Source organism: Rhinatrema bivittatum, chromosome 8 (genome assembly GCF_901001135.1).
Source record: "Rhinatrema bivittatum chromosome 8, aRhiBiv1.1, whole genome shotgun sequence".
Lineage (NCBI taxonomy): Eukaryota > Metazoa > Chordata > Amphibia > Gymnophiona > Rhinatrematidae > Rhinatrema > Rhinatrema bivittatum.
In genome coordinates this window covers 162,179,205-162,206,539 of record NC_042622.1, presented here as the reverse complement: position 1 = coordinate 162,206,539, position 27,335 = coordinate 162,179,205, and the positions used below count along the sequence as shown (strand labels likewise).

At 45.1% G+C, this 27,335-nt stretch overlaps 1 protein-coding gene across 3 annotated transcripts in view; it reads right to left on the bottom strand.

Moving 5' to 3' along the window:
- Positions 1 to 20,486: 20,486 nt before the first annotated feature.
- The window catches only part of RPA1 (replication protein A1), a 224,725-nt gene continuing 217,876 nt past the window's right edge, over positions 20,487 to 27,335 (bottom strand). For 2 of the 3 annotated variants that reach the window (XM_029611179.1, XM_029611181.1), the window contains one exon: positions 20,488 to 21,576. In XM_029611179.1, the coding sequence (XP_029467039.1) occupies positions 21,466 to 21,576 (111 nt within the window). In that variant the 3' untranslated portion in view covers positions 20,488 to 21,465. Of the gene's footprint in view, positions 21,577 to 27,335 lie in introns of all 3 variants that reach the window. The other variant, XM_029611180.1, reaches the window with a different exon arrangement.

Sequence of the window (27,335 nt, the reverse complement as noted above, 5' to 3'; positions counted from 1 at the left end):
CACCCTGGAGATTCTGGATTTCAGCTTCCTACCTAAAATCCTAAATTTGGCTTCCAGAACCTCTCCCCCACATTTTCCTATGTCATTGGTGCCCACATGTACGACAGCCAGCTCCTCCCTAGCACTGTCTATAATGCTATCTAGGTGATGTGTGAGGACATTCCCTGCCTCAGATGAATCTCCTGCATCCACCATTAGAGGTGTCAACAGATCTCCATAGGCAAGTGGAGGTGAACTGAATAGTCCTGAGATTGCGGGTTCCAATGAGACAGCAGTGAGTGCTGAAGAGGACGCATAAGCACTCTCCCCATGGCACCACTTCCAGGGTTGTCGCCATCAAATCAAGCATCTGTAGATAGCTCCACACTATCTGACAGATAGTTTTCACCAGTTGACGCATCTGTGAGAACTTTTGGATCCATGCATCCGGCAGAAAGACCTTGCCCAGCCTTGTATCAAATCAAACGCCCAGATACTTTTCTCAATGCTGCCGCAATGACTACCATGACCTTGGAAAATGTTCTTGCAGCGGTGGCCAGACCAAAGGGTAGTGTCCGAAACTGATAATGTCAATCCAGCATGCAAAGCGCAGAAAACTGTGTTCCAAACAGATGGGAATATGAAGGTAAGCCCCGGACAGCTCCAGGGAAATTCTCCCAACTGCACGGCCACTCTCACAGAGCGCAAGGTTTCCACGCAAAAATGAGTCACCCACAGATGACTGTTGACACTCGAGGTCCCGGATGGGACGAAAGGAACCTTCCCTTCTTGGGCACAACAAAATAAATGGAATAGTGCCCCATATTTTCTTGAAACGCAGGCACAAGAACCACAGCGCACAGCTGCAGGAGCCTCAGAAGTGTAGACTGCACCGCCTGCTTCTTCTGCAGGGAGTGACAAAGACATCATGAACAGGTCCCAAGGAATGCTGTGAAATTCCAGCGCATAGCCTTCCCGTATTACTTCCAGGACCCATTGATCCGACACGATCTCAACCCACCTCCGATAAGAGATAGGCGTCCCTCTATCTCCTCCTCCCAAAGGAGGATCGGCAAACCTTCATTGGGAAGCTCTGGATTGGCCGCTGCCAGAGCCCAGTCCTCACTTGGACTAATAGGGATGAAAAGAGAGACCTACCGAAAGGCAGAGTCCTCTGAAAAGCCAGATTCCTGTAGAGACAAACGCTTCGAGCCTTTGAGATGACCCCTCACAGAAAAGGGGCACTGGAATTGCTAGATATCCTCCAGTAACCGGGCAACTGGAGATTCACCCCTTACTGGCCAGCTTTTCCAACTTGCTCCCAAAACAAGAGCAAGCCTTTAAAGGGCATTTTAGTACGATTAGCTTTGGAGGCTGTCTCAGCTGACCAATTCTGCAACCATAGCTGATGTCTGGCCACTATCACTGAAGCCACTCCTCTGGCCGAGGTACGGACCAAATCACAGCCAGCATCTGCCAAAAAGGTGGCCATGGGCTCCATAACTGCCCTGGAATGCAGCCCCAAATCATCCAACTCCTGAGAGAGAAGAAAGCAAGAACGTGCCACAAGAACACAACATGAAGCAATCTGCAAGGTCATAGCCACTGTAAATGCCTACTTAAGGATAGACTCAATCTGCCTAATATGCACAACCTTCAAAGCCGCTCCTCCCTCCACAGGAATAGTCCATCTAGAGACGGTGTAGTCAAGGGCATCCACTTTGGGAAAACGCAAATGTTCCTTTCACAGCAGGATCCAGAGGGTATAGGCCTTCCAATGCCTGACCCCCTTTGAAACTTGCCTCCGGGATGTCCCATTCAAGATCAATCAATTCTTGAATGGCCTCCATAACAGGAAAAAAGCAAGAGGCTTTATATAAGGAAACCAAAATGGGATTCTTCCTCAGCTCTGACAGACTCTGCCCAGGTACTCCCAGTATTTTCAAGGTCTGGGAAATCAGGGCCGGTAGTTCATCTTTATGAAAGAACCGCAATATGGTTCAATACAGCTGCAAACCAGGAGGAATTTCCCCATCTTCCAAAGAATCAGGATCTGCCTCATCCATGCAATACGGGTCCCCACTTGGAATATCCATGGTGAACAGAGGATGTCACAGCGCTTAACCGTAGGACTGGAAGAGGGAGGGGCCACTGGCTGAGGGTCCGACCTGACAGAAGTGGAGGACTGCACCTGTACAAAGGCTTGCAAATCCTGAAAAAACTCCACACATGAAAAAGCAGCCGGATCCAGAACAAACCCAGAAGATACTGGAGCAGGCCCAACTGAACTGCCATCTCCTGCGGAAAAGCCAGACGAGGGAGTACCAGGATCTGATGCACTGCCACAGCCAGCGCTGGAACCAGGCCATCATTAGAGTGGAAAGATCCAAGCTTAGCAAAATCCAAGGAAGACCACTCTCCCTGCGCAACTGAACAGCGCTGACATGTTGTAAGACAGGTCAGGCTGAGAAACCCTAATACGAGAGGCAACACACAGAGTAAGGTGCTTAGGCTTATTTACTAGTCCCATGAGCGGCAGTAACTGTGCGTTTTAAACTGCTCGCATTTGAAAAATTGCACGCACAAATTTCTGACGACCCTGAAACACAAAGCATACAGCAACTAGTGTGCCTAGCTAGAGTGGATTACCACGTTCAAAAGAGTTGTGCGCACAAAAGTTGCACCTAACGCGGCATGCACAATGCGTGTGCAGAGTAGACGTACTGCACACACTGACGTCCTTGTAGACGGCAGTAAGTATGCACAGGTGTGTGCAAAAATGCCGCCATGGCCTACCAAGCGGTGTGCAGAGAAAAGCCTGAATGTGGGGCCTAGTCCATCAGGACCGCTTAACCCTTCAGGCTGGCCAGATCCCTTAATCCCAGACCTGGGAACAATGTCTGTATAGCGCACCGAGCATGGAGACCAAAGAAAGGCATAAAACCCCGACTGTCCCTGAGTAAAAACTTCCTTTTTTTTTCCAGTTAGGGGGGGAGGGGGCAATTGTTACCACCACTCTGCCTCCTGCACCCTTTCAGCCACACAAGCAGTTAAATCCAAGCTGGGAACCGGCTACCGGACTAAGGCACACCTCTGAAGGACCACGGAAATCACTTCAGGAATTTCTTAACTGGAGGAGGGACCTTTAAGAATTACCGCAGGAGAGCAGGGCTTGTGTTTCTCAATTTAAAATTCTCCTTCCAAAAGCCATAACAACCCCCATACGGAGATGCACGTCCACCACCTGCTGGAGACAAGAATACTGGCAGGCTAGGGTCATACACTGATGTGAGCATGCTCAGTCTCCATCTGCTGGTAGAGGAGCATAACCCACTGGGCTTGAAACTGTCTACATGCTTGGAAATGGTAAATAAAAATGAAGGATGTCATAATACCTCTGTATTACTCAATGTTATACTGGAGCTTGAATACTGTGTGCAATTCTGGTTGCTGCATCTCAAAAAAAAAAAAAAGAAAGATATTGTTCCATTGGGGAAAATACAGAGAAGGGCAACCAAAATGCTAAGGGTATAGAATGGCTCCCCTATGAGGAAAGGCTAAAGAGGTTAGGGCTGTTCAGCTTTGAGAAGAGACCGCCAAGGGGGGGAAATGAAAGGTCTACAAAATCTTGAAATGATTTGAATGGGTAAATGTGAAATAGTTATTTACTCTCTTGAATAATACAAGGACTAGGGGCACCCTATGAAGTTAGCAAATAGCACATTTAAAACAAATTGGAGAAACTTCTTTCACTCAATGCACAATTAAGCTCTAGAATTCATTGCCAGAGGATGTAGTTAAAGCAGCTAGTGTAGGTAGGTTTAAAAAAGGTTTGGATAAGCTCCTGGAAAAGTCCGTAAACTGCTATTAATAAATAGGAAATAGCCACTGCTTGTTGCCAGCATTGGTAGCATGGGATCAATTTATGTTTGAGTACTTGCCAAGTACTTGTGACTTGGACTGGCCAGTGTTGGAGAAAAGGATACTGGGCTTGATAGACCCTTGGTCTAACCCAGTATGGTATATCTTAATTTCTTATGTTCATGCAAGTCTCCATCCCCATTAAGAATTCTTTTCACACTATTATTGAATTTCTGAAAATTTGGGCACTATTGAAAAATGTATGTTGCACAATCGTCTGGCTTTAAATTTGAAGAAATCTGAAATCATCAGGCTATCTTGGACAAATGACCTAATAGGAAATCCTAAAGCTTTAATATCTCATCTACAGTCCACAATTTGGGAGCATTGTTGGACTCACGTTGAAATATGAGTACACACATTAACCTGATTCGGGTTGGTCATTTTAAGCTTCGCATGCTTAAACATTTGAAACCCTTATTAGAACCAGATTTCAGGTCTGTTCTGCAATTTATTTATTTTTTGTTTTGATTACTGTAATTCTCTTCTGGGTTTACCAAATACGGCACTTCAAACACTATAGCTGTTACAGAATTCAGCCGCTCACCTATTAACAGGATGTAAAAAAATAAATTATATATATATATATAATCACATCATTCCCATGTTAGCTAATCTTCACTGGCTCCCTAGCCATGCCAGAATTGACTAATTTATACTAATAAGCTCATTAGTAATGTTAAAGCCCCCTGGATGGATTCAGAGTTACAAATATACACATTACCCAGCTCCTTGAGTTCACAAAACAAAAGGTCTGTTGGAAATTCCATCTGTCCGACAGGCTCATTTGTGAGAGATCAGAGACCGAATTTTTTCAGTAACAGGCCCAATCCTGTGGAACAGCATGCCCGAACAGTTGAGAACCCTGACAGACACCATCACTTTCAAGAAAGCCTCGAAAACATGGGTGTTTCAATATGAATTTGTGAGCTGATTTAAAGATGTGAACAGGTGAGTGGCTTGGTTGCTGCCAGAATACTACCAGACTAGCTTCTAGCTCTAAATATTATGTATGTAATATATGGTTGAGAAAGCACCAGTTTTTAAATTTGATGAGCTTTTATTTTTTCTAATTGTCTTGTGTATTTGTGCGATATGTTCAATTATGTATGTGAGCCTCTCTTAATGACTGTAAACCACTGTGACCTTTGCGAGCATACAGTATAAAAATTATTTTAGATAAATGAATGTGCTCCAGGCTCACCTCTTTCCCCTGCAGACTTCCTGGAAAGGAGGAGCTGAAGAACAACACTCCTGCTGTGCTGCCTCTTAAGCCTGAAAAGACCTGAATCCCTCTCAAATTAAGCCTGGCCCTCCTCAGGCTGTTTGTATTTAGGCTCTCAACTTTAAATGTTACAAAGAAATCTGCAACCTGTAGAAAGTATGTAGGGTTCCAACAGTTTTTTTTTTTTTTTTTACTTGAGTTGTGAATTGTTTCCTAGACTTTGAGGTCTGCTCATCTTAAAGGTACAGGAAAGGATATTTCATTTTTCCATTCTTACTTGGTGCACATTGTTAATACTAGTACCTGTGCCCATGTACTAGATGTTTGCCTCTCAAGATGATTTAGAAGTTTCATTTGAAAATTAATAAAATGAAAAGCAAGCAGAGAGGCTGATCTGATGGTGACTATTCATAGAGGAACGTCACAAAGACTTTTCTCTTACGATCTTAGGAGGTTTATTAACTTAAGGACATTAAAACATAATTTAATGAATAGTTTTAATGCACTTTAATTACCTCAATATTCACTAAACTGTGGTAATTGTGATTAATGGTTAAAGGGGCCTGAATCCCCAAATTAGAGCCCCCTCTACCCCTGGCTCCAAAATACCAATTCCCACACCAAATCCTCTCTCACCTCACCATTTAACCATGCTGGCAATAGTTCTGTTTTATAACTTTTTAACGCATGGCATACATTTAGTCTGGGCTTTCAAGATGGTGTTTTTAAACAGCATCCATGTTGCATGCAAACTTTTAAACTTTGCAATCACTTCTTTTAATTTTGTTTCTAAGTCCCTCATTTTATCATAACCTGTTTTTAAAAGTTAAATACTACTGCAACAGTTTTTATTAATGTCCCCCTTTCAGTGATTATGTTCAATTTGATTATACCACTAGGGTCAAACATCCCCTACCAGTTACCTCTCATACCAGATCTTGTATCGCAGTGAGGATTAGATCTACAGCAGTCCCCACTTTTCATTTGCTCCAGGACTAACTGCTCCCTATGAAGTAGTCATTTATGGCATCTAGAAACTTTACCTCCCTAACATGTCCTGATGAATCACTGCATTAAATGACCTTATGTAAGAGAACATTTATAACAATCCAGGATCTCAAGACTTTTGAAGTCAAAATGATAAGACACTCTGGAACTGACAAAAAAAAAAAAGGACTAAGATATAGGTTTCCTATCACATTATGAACCATAAGGTTATACTGCTTGTCACCTTCTGATCCTCCATCAAACCTCCCTCCCCCTCCACTTTCCCCTTCACGTTATCATTGGAATGCCTTTTATGATTCACTTATTGCAACCACACTACTTTATATTTCCTGGTAATATCTTTTGCTCATATGAATTCTGACCCAAAGAAGGGAGTATTAGCTCTCAAAAGCTGGACAAGAAATGCATTAAATTTGCCCAATAAAACAGTATCACCTTTTATACATTTGTTTTTTTATTAATTGATCTTTATTTCTATACAATCAAGTAGATGAACATGGCAGTCAAAATCCCTATGTCCCGATGAGACATTCACTCAGTAAATATTGAGGTAACAAATCTACCCATTACTGTATTGCCACATGTTAGGGAAATGCTAACAAACTAGAAAAGCTGTCTTCATCCTGACCAGGATATTAGTATGCCCCACTGCTATACCTCTTCCCCATCACACACACAAACATTTTATCCATGGAGGCTCCACAGTGCATTCTGTTATCTGCAGGACTTTTATCCTGTAAAACACCACTCCTCCTCTTTGACCTGGTTCATCATTTTTACATACCAGATTCTCTAACCCTCTCTTGTCAGTTCCGTTACCAGTATTTCTAGATGGGATGCTCCCAGCGATATCTTCCACCAGCAGCACTTCCCCCTTCATTGTAATCTGATCTATGTCAAACTAAATATCTATTCAATATGTCTGAGCTGAAAGACTGTAAATCACACCAGAACAAACAGAAGCTAGCCCACTGTGCCACGTCACTTCCACACAGCCCCCTGCATTTTAGTTGCTTAATGGTATGTTTTTGCATGGAAAGCAATTCCTCTCCCTTTTCTGCCTGCCTAGTTTTTCCTGAATATATTATAGCTTGATTGGGTTATAGGCCTATCATGGGACTCATTACATCTCCATGACAGCAACACTATCCAAACTAGTCTGCTATAAGAACTCTAAGTCAAGGATTTTATTACACAGACTATGCTTTCAGATAATGCTTCTTCTCATCTTCTCTGTATATCCTCATCCCTACCCTTCTTAAGAAAGGAATAAGAAGGAGACTACACTTAAGAATGCTTCTAGGCTTTCTCAGTTATAATAAAAGCTATTGTACAGTTGAGTATTCTAAGGCAAATGGCATGTTATGAAATAACTAAGATGGAGCATCCCAGGGAGTAGCCGTTAAAATCATAAGAATCTTTCAACTACATCCATTTTTCTTATCGCAGACAGACTACAAATAAATTGCACTAGCTGACATCCACAGAACATTTGCAGAGCAACAACTCCCCCTTCCCTCCTCCAAATACCTGCTCAACACCAGCACTCATTCTTATTTCCATTTGTTCTACCTACCCATTAATGTCCAGGAGTTTGTGTGCTTTGCTCCAGTCCCACAGCCTAAGGAGTCACTGTACCTTTTGCTTTTCTTACTCTGGCCCTATGGGCCCCCGGCATCCCTCTCCCAGCCTTGAATCCTACATTGCCATGGCTTTGAAAAGAGCACATACTCAAGAGTGTGCACACCCAGGTTCACTGCTATGCATGTAGCTCAGTGGCAGACAGGGTACACAGAGTTCAGTCTATGTGCACATTCAGTGTGGGGAGCACATGTGCATGCATGCATACCCTGCCAGTTGCTGAGCTACACATGTAAGTTCCAATGTCTGCTACACATGTTCCTTAGACTACACACCTATGATCAGAAGATGGAGGCGTGTGGCATACACAAGCTACCAATTGCCAACAGACAGCACCTGGAAGGCTAAGTATTATATATTTAGATTTCTGTGTTCTTCCACAAACTATAGCAAAGGTCACCAGACAAATCCAAGGGACCAATCCTGGGCTTGATTGTGGCAGCAACATACATGTGCAGAAACTGAACCAGTGCACACTTCAAGGCCTCATCTCCCACAGAGAAACAGGAAGAATCGGGGCCTGAGGTTGTCAGTGGTTTAGATTTCAGGCTTACTAACAAATCCTGCTTTGGATAGTCCAATACAGTACCCAGACTATCTGGGGAACCACAAACATAAGTTTTAGGAAGCAGGATGCCTAACATGATTAAGGGATAATATAAAAAAAGAATATACCCAATCATGTCAAGGGATCCAAGGAACTGCTTCTTTGCAATATGTTTTGATAATTAGGGGCATTCTCACCAAAAAGTGCCATGCTCCCTGCATGCCAACATAGGCTCCATCTGTTTTTTTGATACAGAGCTGTGTCAGGTACCAGTGATAACATTCTTGCATTCTGGTATGTATGGAACTTTCCTTACAAACCACTCCCCACATATCCAATAGGAATTATTCTCCTACCACATTTACCCTATGACTGAGGATAGAAACCATTGCAGCAAATATTGTACCATTTCCATTTAGTGAGGGAAGGAGTACCAGCTCTCATGTGTAAAATGTGTTCTTTTAACAGCAGCACAAGCAGCAATAACCAGACAGCTGATCTATTAGGGAACTGGCATATTACAAGAAAGTGGACAGGAAAATTTGTTCTTAGCTGTTAATTTTCATTCCTGTATTACCACAGATCAGTTCAGACTCCTGGGTTTGGCCTCCCTGCAGCAGATGGAGACAAAGTTTCACTGGCACTGTACATAACCCAGTGTGCCACCTGCTATCCCTCAGTATTAACCTGTACCCAAGCCAAGATGACAGAAACCACTATAAATTTCTAAGCAAATTTGCTCCACTCCAACGAGCTGGAAGAAAGTAAACTTGCACAAAAAGACAATTGAAAACTCGCTTCCCCAAATTTAATATAAGCGATCAGCATTGAAAAACCTCCAACAACTCGCACTATATGCAAAGCAACAGTACAAGCGGCAGACTTTCTCCCCCAGTAAATGGGTGGGTCTCTGGACTGATCTGTGGTACTAAATGAATGAAAATTAGCAGGTAAGAACCAAATTTTCCTTTCCCTGTACATACCAGATCAGTCCAGACTCCTGGGATGTACTAAGCTCCCCTTAACTTGGGTGGGATGTGGAGAGTTCCGCTAGTAGAACACTCAGCACAGTACATGAAAAGCCGGATCCCCCACATTCAAGTGATAATGCCTAGCAAAGGATGTAATGACTTCCCAGTCTGAGAAAATTTCATGCACAGACATCTGTTGTGACTCAGCCCAGGAAGTCACCTAAGAATGCATCAAGTATGCCCTAAACCCCTGGCAAAGGGCGCCTTTTAGAAATGAAAGGAGACTCGATCGCTTCCTTCAACCACCACACAACTGTAGACTTCGACGACTTATTTCCCTTCTTTGGGCCACTCCACAGTACAAAGAGGCGCTACGATCTACAGAAATCATAAGTGACCTTTAAATATTTCAGTAATGCAGGCCTCTAATCTAAGAGCCTAAACTCTCTCTCGTGATGTGTAGAGGAATCCAAATCCATAAGAGATGGAAGCTCAACTGTGTAACTAAGATTTAACACCAAGCCTACCTCAGGCAGAAAAGAAGGCACCATGCATCAAGAAACCCCCCGAATTGGACATCTGTAGAAAGGAATCTCAACACGACAGCACCTGGAGCTCTGAAATTCTCCTGGCTGAACAAATAGCTACCAAGAAAATCACTTAAAGAGTTAAGTCCTTAACCATAGCTCTTTAGTGGTTCAAACCGAGCCTCACACAACTCTCTAAGGACTAGATTCAGATTCCAAGATGGACAAACGCTCTGTACATGAGGACGCAAGTTCTTAGCTCACCTTACCCCGGATACAATCCAATGTTGCTACCTGGACTTAGAGGCCAGTCCCTTGACCAGAACCTTTCTGTAGAAAAGCCAAAATATGCAATGCTATAGACTGAACAGACTGAGGCTGTAATCCGTCAACAGCAGACCAGGATGCGAAGATCCTCCAAATTCGCATATAGGTCGCCAAGGCTGCAATAACTTGGAAATAACTCCTTTGGAATATCCCCTCCATTTCAGTCTCCTCTCAGAAGTGAACCCACGAGACAGAAGTGAGCCGCCTGACCCAAACATATTGGGCCCTGATGGAAAATAGTCAACCGATGTCCGAATCTCAGGGCCATGTTGACCAGATCTGGGAAGCATGGTCAATGTGGCCACTCTGGAGCTACCAGGGTCATGTTGCCCAGATGTTTCTCTAACCACCATAATCCCTTGACTACTAGAGGCAACGGAAGGGAAGACAAAGAAGAATCCCTCAAGTCCACGGCAGCACCAGAGCTCCGATTCCTTTGTACCGTGCTCTGTTCAGTGGCTGTAACACAGTGATGCCTTGATGTTCTTTAGTTGGGATACTCCCATCTTCCGTGAATGAGAATCATCGCTGCCTCTAACAGCTCCCATTCCCTGGGGTCTAACTTTCTCCAGCTCATAAAATCTGCCTAAATGTTATTCACTCCAATATTGTGAGATACTGCCAGCTGCTCCAAGTGCTGCTCTGCCAAGAGAATCAATTCCTAGGCCTCTCGAGCCACTGCCTGATTCTTGGTTTCACCTTGATGGATGATGTAGTCCACAGTCGTCGCATTGTCTGATAAGATGGCAGACAGGCAAGCAATGCGAAATGCATCGCTCTAGTCTCTGACTGATAGGTCATGAGGCCTCCTGTTTTGACAACGGTCCTTGCGCCAAATGATCTCTGGAGAGGCTTGCATCAGTGGTGACACCATGCTAGAGATTGGTGCAAGTAAGCCACCTTGGAAGACTTTCCCTGGCTTCCCCCTCTAATGGAAGAGGAAGATATAACTCTTCCAATAATGGATTTCAGTGGGAGAAGAGCCCCCTGCAGAGGTTGCATATGTGTAAACACCCAATGCATTAATTCCAACCTTGATGCCATAGAACCCAGACCCTGGGCACCGAAAGCTCTAGCAGGAGCCTAATCTGACTCTGCAATTTCAGCCATCTCTCTCCGTGAGAAACTCTCTCCACCAGCGTGTCGAACTGAGCTCTCAGATATACCAGAGTTCGAAAGAAGACTAAATGGCTCATTGCTAGGTTCACCACTCCTGCTCGCGGTCCCAGCTACAAGCAGGCACTTACCTCCGTGGCACGGAGGCCACCGACCCAATCCTTATGCGGCTGGAGCCGCTGCCGCCGCCCTCTCCATCTTCGCAGCCTGGAGGCCGCAGTCCCCGGTCTTGCCTGGCGGCTGGAGTCGCCCTTGGTGCCTCTTCAGCAGCAGGATGCCACCATCTTCATCGGGGCCTGCTCCTCAGCCCAGCTCCTGCTCTCCAGTGATGCAGCAGCAGCATGGCCACTTCCCCTAAAGGGCAGGGCCATGTCTTTCTTGAAGATTTAAAGGGCCAGTACTTCTGGCCCCACCTGGAGTCCTCCCTGGGCGTCTTCCTTCTTCAGCCCTATAAAAGGGCTTTGCAGTCAGTCTGTCCTTGCCTTTGCAAGGAGTTAGTCCTCCTTAGAACTTCTCATTTTCACTCCTGCTGGCATTCCTTGTTCTTCGTGGGATCCCTCACTGTTTCGTTCCTGGTTTCTGCTGATGTTTTGATGTTTTGTGTTCCGTGATCCAGTCCTGATGTTCCGGATTTTTAGTCATCCAGCTCTGATGATCTGAACCCCTGGTTCCTCGTCCACCTTTCTTGGAGTGCCACAGTCGTGCTCAGTCACCGTGTGGCACAGGCCTGCCTCCTCGTCCGCAGCACAAGCCTCCAGAGGGTCATCCTTCCCTGTAGCCAAGTCTCATCTTGGTCCTGTTCCCTGATGCTCGTTCCGGCCCTTGATTCCCTTGTGGCTGCTCCATCCATGACCAAGACTCTGCCAGAACCTGCTCCGCTCCAGCATGGTCCATGACCAGCCATAGGCGGCTGTGTAGGGTCGCAACGGCGCAGGCCTCTACTGAATCTTCCACATGTTCCTGTTTCAACGTCCATGTTTACTCCTGGAGTCTGCTTCAAGTTCAAGCGTGGTTCGTGACCAGTCCTGTGGGTCCGCCCTGAGGTGGGCTGTGTAGGGCGCGCTGCGTTGTAGCCTCAGCCTAGTACTTCATCCTGAATCCTTGTCTAGTCTTCCTAGCACTCAGAGTCCTTCCAAGTTCCTCGTTTGAGCCTCCATGTTCCAGAGTCTTTGTCCGCCCTTGACTCCTGTCCGGCCTGCCGCCTTTGCCGTTCCCAGCGGCAGGTCCGAAAGGGCTTGGAGTAGTGGGAGGACCACTCAGAAACCAACCTTGCGTGGTTGGCCTCACTGAGGCTGTGCAGGTTGGCAAGGGCTTGGCTTCCTGGTCTTAGCCCAGGCTCGGACATGTCTCGCCTGCCTCTGTACCGCCTTTGAGTTCTCTGGGGTCATGCCGTGGCCCAAGGGCACACAATCCCCTTGGAAACAGGACCACTCTCCTAGTGCTCTCTAACACTAGAGACTTCAAGTGATTCGGTACCTTTTGAGCTGATTGTCAACAGAGGTCATCTGATTTTGTATGAATGAGCTAGTCATCCAGATATGAATGTTCTAACACACCCTTCTTTTGCAATGCGGCTGAACCCACCACCATCACCTTGGTGAAAGTTCATGGAGCCATTGCCAGCCGAAGGCAAGAGCTCAAAACTAAATATGTTCCCTTAAGTGCATGAACCTCAGGAATTTCTGGTGTTCAGGCCTGATGGCTATGGGCAGATATGCCTCTATCAAGGAAAGAGATGCCAAGAAGTCTCCCTTGCATATCGCTGTTATGTCGGACCTCAGAGTTGGACCGCAGAGCTTCAAAGCAGAAACAGGAAACCTTGAGAGACGCATTTATCTTTAAATCCAATATCTCTTGAATTGGATACAAGGGGGAAAGAAACAGGACGCTTAACTTAAAATTGACCTTCAGCCACACTAAGCATGTTCAGGGTCTGAGCTAACAAACTCAGCAAGACATCTCTGTGAAAAAAGAAAAAAATCTGAGCAGAGGCCAAAGCAACTCTCAATCACATGTAATTTGTTTCCTCTTCTAGAGTGAGAAAGCCAATTCCCCATTGGTATCCTCTGATATCTCATGATCCACACCCCCTTGAACATTACCAGGGACAGCCCCCCTGTGGCATTTGCCCACTGTGACTAACAAATGGGAGGCCCAAGCATGCAATCCCTACATAGTAGGTTGCTTCACCTTCACTGGGCGCCCTGCAAAAAGGACTGCTGGCCCTGGAAACATTCCATCCACTGGCTATATCTATCTCCTTTTGCCAAACTTTAGCAACCTAGCCCAGGACAAATTGTATAAAAGGGATACTTTCTCTGCTCCACTGGGCTTGCAGTGCAGAACTGCCAGGAGATTCCACCATTGTCTCATGGGGGATGAGGGATATGGACTACCAGCTGTCCACCCCACAGGCCTCCAGACCAAGCTATCAGAAGGGTCACTAACTCCCTGCCTGTCCGCCTCAAGCCAGGGGGATGGCCCCACTAGGACCTCACAACCCACTGAGAGGATCCAGAAATTCTCATCTTAATTTTTTTTAATCGTTCTCCAAACTGCAGGTTTTACACCATCTACTGGAGACCGAGAAATACTGAGGGACTGCAGGTGGCACACTGGGTTATGTACAGTACCCAGTTAAACTTTCTCTGTCTCCATCTGCTGGCAGAGAGGCAAAACCCAGGAGTCTGGACTGATCTGGGTATGAACAGAGAACAAAGCTTACAAACCCCACCAAAGCTAGTACTCACTACAGAACATGTGCTGTAAAGAGCATAAACTGTTTCACACCGAGCTCTGGTAAAGAGAATTTGCTACGTTTCTGAACATAATCTGATTTAAAGGGTACTTTAGAGAAATATAGTGCTTTTAAACCTAAGGTGAAGGAAGCAAAACTATTCATTTCCCATTTAAAAGGATGTCATCTGTCACCAATAAATCTAACTGCAATCATTTGGCTTAAAAAATGTATATGTAAATACCAAACACTCATTTGGGCACTAAACTTTAAATACTGGGGAAAAGCAAAAGATATGCAGATATGGTTTGTTTTGGAAAAAGAAGCTTATTAAGCCAATACACAACAATTTTAAAAGTCGGACAATTTTCTGCTGTTAGATCTTGGACTGCATGTGGAAAGACTAACTTTAAATTTAAAACCAATGTTTTAACTTTCCTTCTAGAAAGAAAAGATCATACTTGCTGAGAACTAGAATTAGCCACTTAAGATTAGAACAGCCAATGAAAACCTGAAACACACTACATTGGAAAACACAAGGCCATATTATTTTTCTTATAAATATGCAATATGAGGTAGGTCTTCAAAACAAAGCATGTAGGCAAGTTAGCTGAATAAACGTATCCGGCTAACCTCCCTTGGATATTCAGCAGCCTGGTTATCCCATAAAAAAGCGCTATTTGGCCACATAAGTTATATCCGGCTAAGTTAGACCAGCTCTATGAAAGGTCTAACTTATCCGATTGACTGAACTGGATAAGTACAAAAATCACTACTTATCTAAGTTAACTGGATAAACAGCATTGCCCTGATCCACCCACCGCCCGCTGGATATCCGGCTAACTACTAAGCCGGATATGTGGCATTAGATTTTTTTGTAGAATTGGATCAAGACCTGTGTTATACAGAAATGCAAAGCACAGTTGCTTACCTGTAACAGGTGTTCTCATAGGACAGCAGGATGTTAGTCCAATATGAGTGACATCATCAGGATGGAGCCCAATCACGAAACACTTTTGTCAAAGTTTCTAGAACTTTGACTGGCACCTACTGGGCATGACCAGCAATGCACTGACCCTGCATCCAGCAGGGGTCCCCCCTTCAGTCTCGTATTACAGTAAAAGTATGTGCGAAAAATAAAATAAGAAAACGTAAATGAACCCAACTCCGCGGGGTGGCGGGTGGGTTTCGTGAGGACTAACATCCTGCTGTCCTGTGAACACCCGTTACAGGTAAGCAACTCTGCTTTCTCACAGGACAAGCAGGATGGTAGTCCTCACATATGGGTGAGTACCGAGCTGAGGATGCCTGAGCAAAGCACCAAATGCACCCAAAGACATGCAACAGGCACAACAACAGGGGTGAAAGTTTGGTTAGGAGGGCATCCTGAACGGGTTGGTGGAAGGATGTTGGGAAGTTAAACTGAAAACAAGTTGCGTAGAATGAACTGGCCAAATATGGAATCCTGTGTGCCAGCCTTATCTAAGCAATAATGGGCTGCGAAAGTATGGATAGAACTCCAGGGTAGCAGCCTTACAAATATCAGTAAGCAGTATCGAACGGAGGTGCGCTACTGATGTCGCCATGGCCCTGACCGAGTGTGCTTTTACACAGTCTTGTAGCGGTATGCCTGCTTGCTGGTAGCAAAAAGAAATGCATTCCGCCAACCAGGAGGAGAGGGTCTGCTTTCCCACAGGATTTCCCAATTTGATGGTATCAAAAGAAAAACAATTGAGTGGATTTCCTGTGGGCCGACGTGCGCTCCAGATAGAAAGCTAGAGCACGTTTGCAGTCCAAGGAACGCAGAGCCTGTTCTCCTGGGAATGGGGCCTGGGAAAAAAAGGTAGATATGATAATAGATTGGTTTATATGAAATTCCGACACTACCTTTGGCAAAAATTTAGGGTGAGTGCGGAGCACCATCTGTCATGCAGAATTTCAGTGTAAGGCGGGTAGGTAACTAAAGCCTGCAATTCACTAATTCTGGGAGCGGACGTGATCGCAAGAAGAAAAGCTATCTTCCAGGTGAGATAGCGGAGATCACAGGAGTGGAGAGGCTCAAATGGAGGTTTCATGAGCCGTCCCAAAATCACATTAAGGTCCCAAGCAGGGGTAGGAGGGCGCAGTGGAGGTTTTAAATGGAGCAAGCTTCTCATGAAATGTGATACTAAGGGTTGTGTTGAAATGGAGACATCTCCTATACCTTTATGGTACACAGACACTGCACTAACATGCACTCTGATAGAGGAAGTTTTTAGGCCTAACTCGGACAGGTGCCAGAGATAGTCCAGGAACTTCGCAGTAGAAAACGTGAAGGGGTCTATGGACATGAAAGTACATCAGACCGTAAATCTCTTCCACTTAGAGTGATAAGACCTTCTCGTTGAAGGCTTTCGTGAAGTCACCAGGACTCAGAATACAGACTCTGAAAGGTTAAGAACCTGGAGTATTAAACTTTCAACATCCAGGCCGTCCGAGATAGAGCCTGGAGGTTGGGATGACGCAGGTACCCTTCGTTCTGAGTTATTAGAAGGGGATCCTTCCCCAGAGGAATGTGCCGGCATATTGATAGGTCATGGAGGATTGGAAACCACACCTGGCGTGGCCAGTGGGGAGCTAACAGGATCATTAATCCCTTGTCCTGTTGAAGCTCCACGAGAATCTTTGAAATGAGAGGAAGTGGAGGGTACGCATAAAGGAGACCGTTGGCCCAGGAGAGGGCGAAGGCATCTCTTGGTTGCGAGTGGTGACTGCGAATGAGAGAGCAGAAGTTGTCTACTTTTTGGTTGTGGACAGACGCAAAGAGGTCTATGCGAGGGTAACCACAGCATTGAATATCATGTCTGCTATTGTGGGGTTGAGAGACCACTTGTGTGGATGGAAAGTTCGACTCAGCCTGTCCGCGAAAAGATTGTCCACTCCCGGCAAGTAGGTTGCATTGAGGTACATCAAGCGGGAAAGGGCCCATGCCCATATCTGAACAGCTTCCTGACACAGGAAGTAGGAGCCCGTTCCCCCTTGTCTGTTGATGTACTACATCGCAACCTGATTGTCTGTTTGAATCAGGATGGCTTTGTTTGATAGGCAATCCTGAAAGGCCTTGAGGGCATATCTGATCGGCCGCAGCTCCAGGAAATTTATTTGGTGTTTGGTTTCCTCTGGAGACCAGGTTCCCAGAGTCTGCAGGTCGCCTACATGTGCACCCCACCAGAGGCTGGATGCGTCTGTTAAGGTAATTTGAGGTTCTGGAGCCTGAATTGGAAGGCCTTGAATGAGATTGGAGTGGTATATCCACCAGGCTAGTGACAGACGGAGCTGTTTGGTAACCTGGATAATGCTGGACATTGGCTGACAAGCTTGAATCCATTGGTATTTTAAGGTCCACTGCATCACTCTCATGGCTAGGCGAGCCATCGGAGTGACATGCACAGAGGATGCCATATGATCCAGCAGTATGAGGAAGTGACAAGCAGTTGAAGATACTCGCGTCTGTAGATGATGCGCCAGGGATGCTATGGTGAAAGCGCGATCCTGGGGGAGGAAGGCTTTCACCTGTATAGTGTTTAGGTCGGCCCCTATAAAGGATAAGGTTTGGGATGGAACTATCTTGGATTTGGGATAGTTGATTAGAAACCCTAAGGAGATCAGGGTGTGGATAGTGATATGTAGGGAGGCTAGTGCGCCCTGCTGAGTCAAAGCCCTTATCAATCGTCGCGATAAGGGTAGACATGCACACCCTGATTCCTGAGGAAGGCTGCGACCACCACCAGGTACTTGGTGAATACTCGTGGAGCGTATGCTAGGCCGAATGGTAGTACACAGTACTGGAAGTGTCGAGGGCCAACCAGGAATTGCAGGTACTTGCGATGAGATGGAGTAATTGAGATGTGTGTGAAAGCATCTTGGAGATCTAGAGAGCATAGCCAATCTCTTCTTTGTAGAAGAGGAAGTAGAGAGCCCAAGGTTACCATTTTGAATTTTTCTCACTGTAAAAATTTGTTTAGGGCGCGGAGGTCCAGTATCTGGCGTATGCCACTTGACTTTTTTGGTATTAGAAAATACCGGGAATAAAACCCTTGCCCCTGCTGGGAGAGGGGCACTGGTACTATTGCTTGGGATTTGAGGAGGGATGAGACCTCCAGTTCGAGCATGGGAGAGTGGTTGGATGTCCCCTCATCAGCCGAGGTGGAAAGTCCGCTGGAACATTCAGGAAATTTAGGTGGTAACCGTGACTACTGCACGTACCCAGTGGTCTGTGGTGACTATGTCAAATGCTGTTGAAGTGGCAGAGCTGACCATCGACTGGTAGGGATGGAAGAGGAGGTTGGCTTACACTCTCTAGGAAGGAGTCAAAACCCTGACGCTGGTCCAGGCTGAGAAGCTGGCTGAGATTTTTGAGGCCTAGTCTGCCTGGATTGACCTTTTTGGTAAGGTCTGGAAGGGCGTCCTCTAGAAGCCGGAGGATAAAATTTCCTTGGCTTGTAGGCCAGCCACTTAGAGTCCCATCTGAAAGTTCTCTTAGGGGCAGAAGGAAACTCAGACGGCACAGACTTTTTTTAATGTATTTTATGTTATTTCTAATTTTAAAAACTTTGTTAACCGGTGTGAAAGTATGTACCAACACCGGTATAGAAAAACTAACTAACTAAATAAATATCAGAAGAAAGCTGGCGCGGCGTTTTATGGTGGTCCTTCAACTGCGCCACAGTCTCTCGGATCTTTTTACCGAAGAGATTATCACCCACACAGGGTAGATCTGCTAACCTGTCTTGGACTTCTGGTCTTAAGTCCGAGGATTTAAGCCAGGCCAATCTTCGTGCACTAATCCCCCACTGCAGACACTCTAGAGGCAGTGTCAAAGATATCATATGCAGCGCAGACCTGGTGCTTTCCGGTATCCAGACCCTTTTGAGCCAGAGTATGAAGTTGAGCCTGGAGTTGCTTTGGTAAAGAATCAGAGAAATCCTGGATCCTCTTAAAAAGGTCTCTGTTATACTGGGTCATGTATAACTGGTAAGAGGCAATGCGAGATATGAGCATTGAGCCATGGAAGACATGCCTGCCAAAAGCATCCAGGGATTTCTGTTCCTTTCCTGGAGGTATGGAGTAATGAGGCTTTGAACGTCGTGACTTCTTCTGGGCTGATACAACAACGAGTGAAGGGGGAACCCCTGCTGGATGCAGGGTCAGTGCATTGCTGGGCATGCCCAGTAGGTCCAGTCAAAGTTCTAGAAACTTTGACAAAAAAGTGTTCCGTGATTGGGCTCCATCCTGATGATGTCACCCATATGCGAGGACTACCATCCTGCTTGTCCTGTGAGAAACACACAATCCTTTTCCACAGGATTTTCGATGGAACTGCAATAAGAGTAACACCACACCCTTGTGCTTCAAGGTCTGAAAATTAAGCAGAGCTCCAAAATTCAGTAGCAACAGTTCCCCAGGGACAGCAAACAGCTGGAGGAAAATGCACCCCTAGGGTGATACGATGAACAAGTAAATGAACTTCAGTGGTCTCTTCTGAGAGTCCTGCTCTGATGTGGGAATGATTGGAAGTATATGTGAAGAAGAGGGTATTTGTGTCTGTGCACATGAGGGAAAACAGTTAGTTATGCTGTATAATGCAGTTTGTCTCATTTTCTCCATATACATGGATATTTCCTACCCACAACTTGTTTTCAGTACTCAAACTGAAGGTGGGCAGGTTACTAGAATAGACAGACTGCTTATCACCTCTCCCTCTTTGCATAAAGTATCAAAGAAATTAAAGCATTAGCAAGAAAGACACAAGTGAGTCAGTCTCACTGTAATTTAGCCTCTACGTTACAGGCCAAAAGGAGACTTCAGACTAGACTATTTTAAAGCTGCATGCTAGCAGAAATGGAATTCACTTTCTTTTTAAACACACACTGGAAAGACTCCAAGGTGGAATCAGTGAGTATAGAGACTAGGGGTTTCCACAGCACTCCTAAACCTATAAAGAAAGCCTCATCCAGCATGACATTCCCAAACTGCTGGTCTGCACTCCTGTTTTAAAGGAGAAGAGGAAGCTGTGCAAGAAGATCCCAAGCTGTGAGCTGCAGCCGGCAGACCTAGAATTAATGTGATTAGGAACACACAGAGCTCCTTTGCACTCCTGGCTGAAAGCCCAATAGAATAATTACTGCTTTCTGTGCTACCTTACTGTCTGCTCACATTCTAGAGCTGTGTAAACGTCAATAAAAATCCTAAAAGTGCTGATCAGCAGCATTTTCAAGAAGTGGAAGCAAAGAATCCTTCCAGACTGCAAATGATGTGAACAAGTGTCTCCTTCCAGACATTAATAAAGGAACTCTCCCTCCCCATTCCTCCCCCCCAGTGATCACTTATCATCAAACCAAATTAATTGCTCTCCTCTAAATGGAAAGATTTCATGTTCACAAATATATACAGGCAACATAAAACATTATTTATTCAAACAAAACCAAGAGACAAAAAAAGTATCATTCCTCCCACAGCCCCCCCCCCCCCCCCAAACAGGAGTAATCCATCATAGATTGATTTTGCACAAGGAAAGTTGAAGATACAAAACATTGAAATGTAAAAGCAAACTTCTGCAATTACCCATCATCCAAAAGCAACACAATATTAATTCAAATGAAAAATAAATCAAGGCTTTGTAGTTGGCGAGATTTCCCTAAGGGAAAGAAAGACAATGCTTATCAGCATGCCTCAGAAGAGACAATTTTGATTAATATCAGAACCATCTGACTCAGTCTATTAAACCTTGAAGGAAGGATAGTCTTCAGATATGAAAGATAAGGCTTTGATTAATAATTCTGCCACGCAGCCATGCCAAGCATTAAAACTGAGCAGAACCTCTAGAAAGAAGAATGTACAAATTCCAGGAGAGGTGAGGTGCTAAGTTTGAAATCAGGAAGTGAATGTTACAGAACTCTGCGAGGAAACCTCGCCCATTACACGGCAGCAATAAGCAGAGCAATGTAACTCCTCAGGAAGTGGGCATGTAGGTACAATATGAATGATCAGGCTTGGAACAAAGACGACTGCAGCACACTCTTCCCTACCAACAGCCCTAGCAAAGCAGTCACTTACCAAACCATACAGGGGGGAGATGCTGCAGTGCTTTCAATGAAGCGGCTCAGCACTCATCACAAACCCAGGTGAACATGTGAGAAGCATGCTGGTCCAAGGCATGCAAGGAGATGGCTGAGCTAAAAAAAGGGTTCCTGGTGGGTGGTGAAATAAGAAAAGAAGCCCATTCTATACATGGGAAATTATATTGCTAAAATTTGGAATGATGAGCAACGTAATTTGGAAAATCTGCATGTTTTACCCACGCTAACCAAATCTTGTGTCCAGTATTACCGATGTGCAACTGATCTAGCAAGTGGGAGAGTCACATCTTTTCATGAAACCTTCAGAGTAGATAAACACTCGGCAGCTTAATTCCATCTTCCTCGTGCTCAGGCTATATTTGCCGCCATCTTCCGAATGTTCATGATCAGCCTCTGTGCATATTCCTTATGATCCACAGGCTTCGCTTCCATTACTGTGGCCTTGATACGAGACTCATCCTTTTGAAAAGAAAGACAAATAGTCTTAGTCTGACTATTCACCATGCTAAGTGATTTCTATTTCATAACACAGCATCAGGGCCCCACAGCCAGGACACTCAGGTGCTAAACATTATACAGAGCACAAGAGACTTCCAGATTTCCTGAGACAGAAGGGAAAGAGCCATAAATGACAGCCAGTCTCTCTCATGCAGGACCCTTTCATCATGGAACTCACTGCAATTCATTTTGGGGTGGATTTTCAAAGGGTTACGCGTGTAACCCTCAAAAACCTAGGCTCGGCGGCGCGCACAAGTCCCGGGACGCGCGTATGTCCCAGGGCTTTCAAAAATGGGCGGTCCGAGTCCTCCGGTACCGGCAGCCGGCCGGCGTGCGCAAGTTACGCCTGCCTTGGGCAGGCATAACTGACAACAAAAGGGGGGGGGGGGGATTTAGGTAGGGCTGGGGGGAGGGTTAGATAGGGGAAGGAAGGGAAAGGTGGGGGGAGCTAAAAAAAGGTTCCCTCCAAGGCCGCTCCGAGGACGCGATTTCGGAGAGGCCTTGGAGGGAACGGGAAAAGCCATGCGCGCGCCAACGCTGGATTTTATAACTTGCGCGTGGTAGTGCGCGCATGTTATAAAAGCGGGTGTACATTTGTGCGCGCCGGGTAGCGCACAAAAATGTGCCCCACGCCTGCTCCTTTAAAAATCTGGCCCTTGTTGTTTTTCAGACAGCTTCTTAACATACAATTTTTCAGGCTTTGATTTTATGGGAGTAATTTTCAAAGGGACGGCATTCCTTGGGGTGGAGCTGGGAGGGATTTGCATTTACAGACACTCACACACACTTTATAAGATTCAGCCATATGCACATACATTTTCAGAAAACATTTGCACACACCAAAAACCAAATGTAACTGCATGGTACATTTGGTGAGAATTTTCAAAGCAAACTTCCTGTGTATGTTTGTTTTGAAAATTGGTGTAGTTTACACAGCTGAATTGAAAAACTCCAAGCTGAAGAGACAGAGGGTGAGCAATTGGCTGAAAATAAGAGGCTTCTAACAGTGCTCAATAGTCTGACTGAAAGGCATCTGAACTGTGGGGGTGCAGTTGTGTAGGTTGCCTTTTCTATCCTTTAACAGGAGTGAGCCAAGGAAAGGAAGATGTCCAGCCCTTGTTTTCTCCGTCTCTTACCCATCCTGTAAGACGCACTAAACCCCAGCCTTGGCTCACCCCTAGAACCAAACCATACACTTTCTCCACCCAGCAGTGCTTTCAATAAAGCATCTCTCAGCCCTCATCAGAAAAACTGGTGCACATGTAAAGACAAGCAGGTCCCTACACATGGGAAGGCATAGAAGGAGATGGTTGAGCTATGTTTCTGCACCCTCACTACAGGACATCTCTGGATAAAATCCCATGCAGACTTCATACATTTCAAATTCATATTGATCTTCCAAGTCTGCTATTGCACTTGTCAAACAAGACTACTATATCCATCTGAAACTCTTAGATGGTGAGGGTTGGACGTCTTTGCCATTCAATTCCCTCCTCAAAGTTCCCTCATCACCCTCCCCCTCCCTTTCACTCTCTCCCAGACTATGGCTGACTATTTCCATGACAAGATTCACAAATTAGTCTTGAGTTCTCAATCAGGTCACCTTCACCTGCCTCTCCCCCACTTCTTTCCTCTAGCCTCCGCCACTCTTTCCCCCTTTTCTGAAGTCACAGTGGAGGAAACTGCTGGTCTTCTCTCTTCCTCCAAACTCACTATTTGTTCCTCAGAGCTGAGGAATCAGGTGGGGACAGAGTCAATCTCCTTTGCAGTCCTCCCTTCCATCTGTCACCTCCTCAACCTATCACTCTCCACTACTACTGTTCCTGCTGCCTTCAAACCTGCCATAATCATACCATTCCTTAAGAAATAATTTGGGGACACTCTGGAGCAGGCAGGAGGCATTTCTGGGTGGACCAGAGTTAGCTGCATAAGTTATGTGGTTAACTCTTGTCGTGCTGTAGGTCTGTCCTAAAGTTGGCGGATATACTTATCTGATTAATTTTAAGAGAACCGGTAATATTCAGTGGCATGGCTATGCAGTTTACAATGCTGTGGTGGCTGAAGGAATGCTGGATCAGCTTGAATCCTGGTGCTTCGACTGCATCTTTGGGCAGCATTTCTCTCATAAATGCCACAAGTCAAATGCAGTTTGGCAGCGTTTCACTTCACCAAATTCTCCAGGATAGAGATGGTGTTCCTGCAATAGGCTTGGTTAAGTCTTTGGCATCTCTGGGTTTAGACAACGCAACTTCCTGTTCTCATGAGGTACGGGATACTACCCAGGGTCTTAATGTCAGACCAGATTTGACTAAATGTACTTTGGTTTCATTAGATAATTTGTGGTCAGCACATGCCACGATTAAGAAGTCAGTCTATTTTCTTGCAATTCTGACTATAGACCACTTATCCATTTGAAAGTACTGTATCAAAAAACAATGGGGCACACAAATGTATGCCTGATTTCATAACATGCGCGCGCATCCGCGCATGTTATAAAATCAGGGTTGGTGCACGCAAGGGGGTGCACACTAGTGCACGCCAAGCCCTCGGGGAGACCAGCTGGCTTTCCCGTTCCCTCCGAGGCCGCTCTGAATCGGAGCGGCCTCGGAGGGAACTTTCCTTTCCCCCCTACCTTCCCCCCCCTTCCTCTACCTGTCCCGCCCGCAGCCCAACCCCCCCCCCCCCCCCCCCCCCCGGTACCTTTGTTGTGGAAGTTATGCCTGCCGGCCAAGTGCCAGCAGGCAATCCTCCGCCACAGCGGATTCAATTTCAGTCATCTGCCTATTTCTTAAAGATGACTTTATATGGGAGAGGCAATGTATTAGTCTGGATGTTTACTTATCTTTTTCTTTTATGTTTAGCATAATTATATATATTAGGCTTAGAGCCCCTGGGCCTTTCTCTTTCTCCCCAATATTATATAATGGAATAATATAGGTTAACATGTCAATTTTCTTTCTTTGTAATAGTAATGATAATATTTCTCTACTTGTGTTATCTTTATTTTATTTCAAATATGTTTTATATTTGATATGTATATTATAATTATTAAAAAAAAAGTAAAAAAGAAATGCAGAGTATCTCTGGATAATTTATATGTTAATCCCCTTACAAATCTTTACTCCCCACCGTTCCTCTTTTTTCTCTCTCCCAGTTATCTTACCCCTGTTTTTTGTAACTGCTTCCCCTTACACCAGTTTAGTTCTACTGTTCTATGCACCCCTTGTTTCTATGTAAACCAGCATGATGTGACTTGTTCATGAATGCCGGTATATAAAAAACCTAAATAAAAAATAAACAAACCCTCACTGGATCCTACCTGTCCTGCCAACTACTGTTCCTTCTCCTGTCTGCCTCCAAACTACTTGAATGTGCTGTTCAGCACTGCGGTCTTGATTTTCTTACATCTCAAGCCATTCTGGATCCACTCCAGTCTGGTTTTCACCCTCTACATTGAACAAACAACCCTTGTCAAAAGTTTCCAATGACCTGTTTATGGCTAAAGCCAAAGGTCTTACTCTGTCCTTATCCTCCTTGATCTGTTTGCTGCTTTTGATACCATTGATCACCACCTGTTCCTTGATACTCTGCCCTCACTCAGACAGGGCAGAGTCCTGAAATCCGAGTTCTCTTATCTTTCCCATCGCATTTTTAGCATTTCCTCTGGTGGTTCCTCCTCTACTGCTATTCCACTAACAATTGGTGATCCTCAGGTTCTGTTCTGGGCCCTCTTCTCTTCTCCATATATATTAACTTCCTTGATATTCTGATTTCCTCTCATGGCTTTCAATACCATTTTTATCTCAGCTCAGACTGTAGGATTTTGTACCCTCTCCACCTGCTAGGAGACAGAAGACTGCCAGACTGTAGGTGGCACCAGCCTAGATAAGGCGGAGTTTAGTTTGTAAACTTCTGTCTCCATCTGCTAGAGGGGGGGCAAAACCCAGGAGTCTGGACTGATCCGGGTACATACAGGGAATACCATTTTTATGCAGACTCCCCCCAGATTTACCTTTCACTCCAGAAATTTCGCCAAATCTCCAGACCCGGACCTTGGCCTGCTTGTCCGAGATTGCTGCCTGGATGTCCCACTGCCACTTAAACTCAACATAGCCTAGACAAAGCTGTTCTCCCCTCTTCCTCCTTTCTCAGTTTCTGTGGATAACACGGTCATCCTCCCGGTCCCCTCTATCGTAACTGCGTGACTTCTTTCACCAAAGTCTCTACACCCATATAACCCCTCTTCTGAACTCACTGCATTGGCTCCCTATCCATTCCCACATACAGTTCAAGCTCCTCTTACTCACCTACAAGAGCCTTCACTCTAACTCCTCATTAACCTTCTCTCTCTCTCTCTCTTCTTACAGCCCTCTACCCATTAGGTAAGTCACTCCTATCTATGCCTCTTCCTCTACCGCCAACTCTCGACTCCATGCTGTCCACCTGGATGCACTGTGTGCTTGGAATAATGCTCCTGAACTGCTGAGATATGCTCCTTCTTTTGCCGTGTTTATATCCCATCTAAAGACCCACCTTTCTGAAGCTGCTTTTAAATCTTAGGCCTGATTGCTTTTAGCTTCATTAACTAGCTTTCTTTTTCACCATTATCTTACTTTATGAAATGCCCCAAGTCTCTTGTCCTGTATGTCTTATTAGATTGTAAGCTCTATTGAGTAGGGGCTGCCTTTTTTGTGTGTTTGTACAGCACCTTGTATGTTGTGTAGTGCCTCAGAAATATTAAGTAGTGGTAGTAGTAATAGTAAAAGATAGCAGAGATCATCCAAAAGGTCCAGCAAGTCTGCTCAGCACGATGTTTAGGGCTGTAACCTGCAAGAAGCACTGTCCACCATACTTACTGCAATAGCCGTACATTATATTATTGTTCCTTGCTTGGGCGGTTTGTACCTGGAAAGGTGGGTTATGAGTAACAAGTGCTGTATACATTGACTGAACTGCAGGGCTTGTAAATTGAATGGTCTGCAGGACTTGTAAACAGCAATCTGAGGGCAATAATTATCTCAACTGCTACTACATAAGGATAAGAGTAGGAAATCAGATTATGTAGCAGCTGTTGAAATCTGATAGTTGAGTGGTAGGTTTACAATTTATTAGATGCTGTGCATACAGCTGAAACCTATACATGTATGACAGAAGCAGCTTTGGGAGGTGATGAAAACAGGAAAGCTTTAAACAGATAGAAAAGCACAAATCACTTGCTTTGGCCCAGCAGTTTCTTCCTATTCTTTCAGGCTTCCAACTTTATTGGAACCTACAGCACCATGAGCCTTCCTGTGCACTGAAATGTATTTTATTAATCTCTGCTGGCCCAGCCATTGAAGTGAGTGCCCTTAGCCAGGGGCCACAAACTGCACCTCCCTCCAGATCCTAACTAATGGACCCCAAGTCTACCTTTCTCTCCAGGGGTAAGTCTTAAACTACTCTTGCTTATTCATACTTTTCAAACAGAGATATGCCACTATTAGAGATTTCTGATCAAAGGTCTTAACACTGGCAAAGCAGGAGAGCTTTCAAAAATATTTCCCTTTGGAATTTCACATCAGAAACAATATCACATCTGAAACAAAGATACACTGATGTGTCTACTCATTGGACATTGAATTGTTCAACAAAAAGATTATAGTCTTAAAGCAGAGTGCAAATACATAGTGCCCTAATAAAAATAATTTTCTTAGTGTCCAGATTAATCCAGAACAAATGGG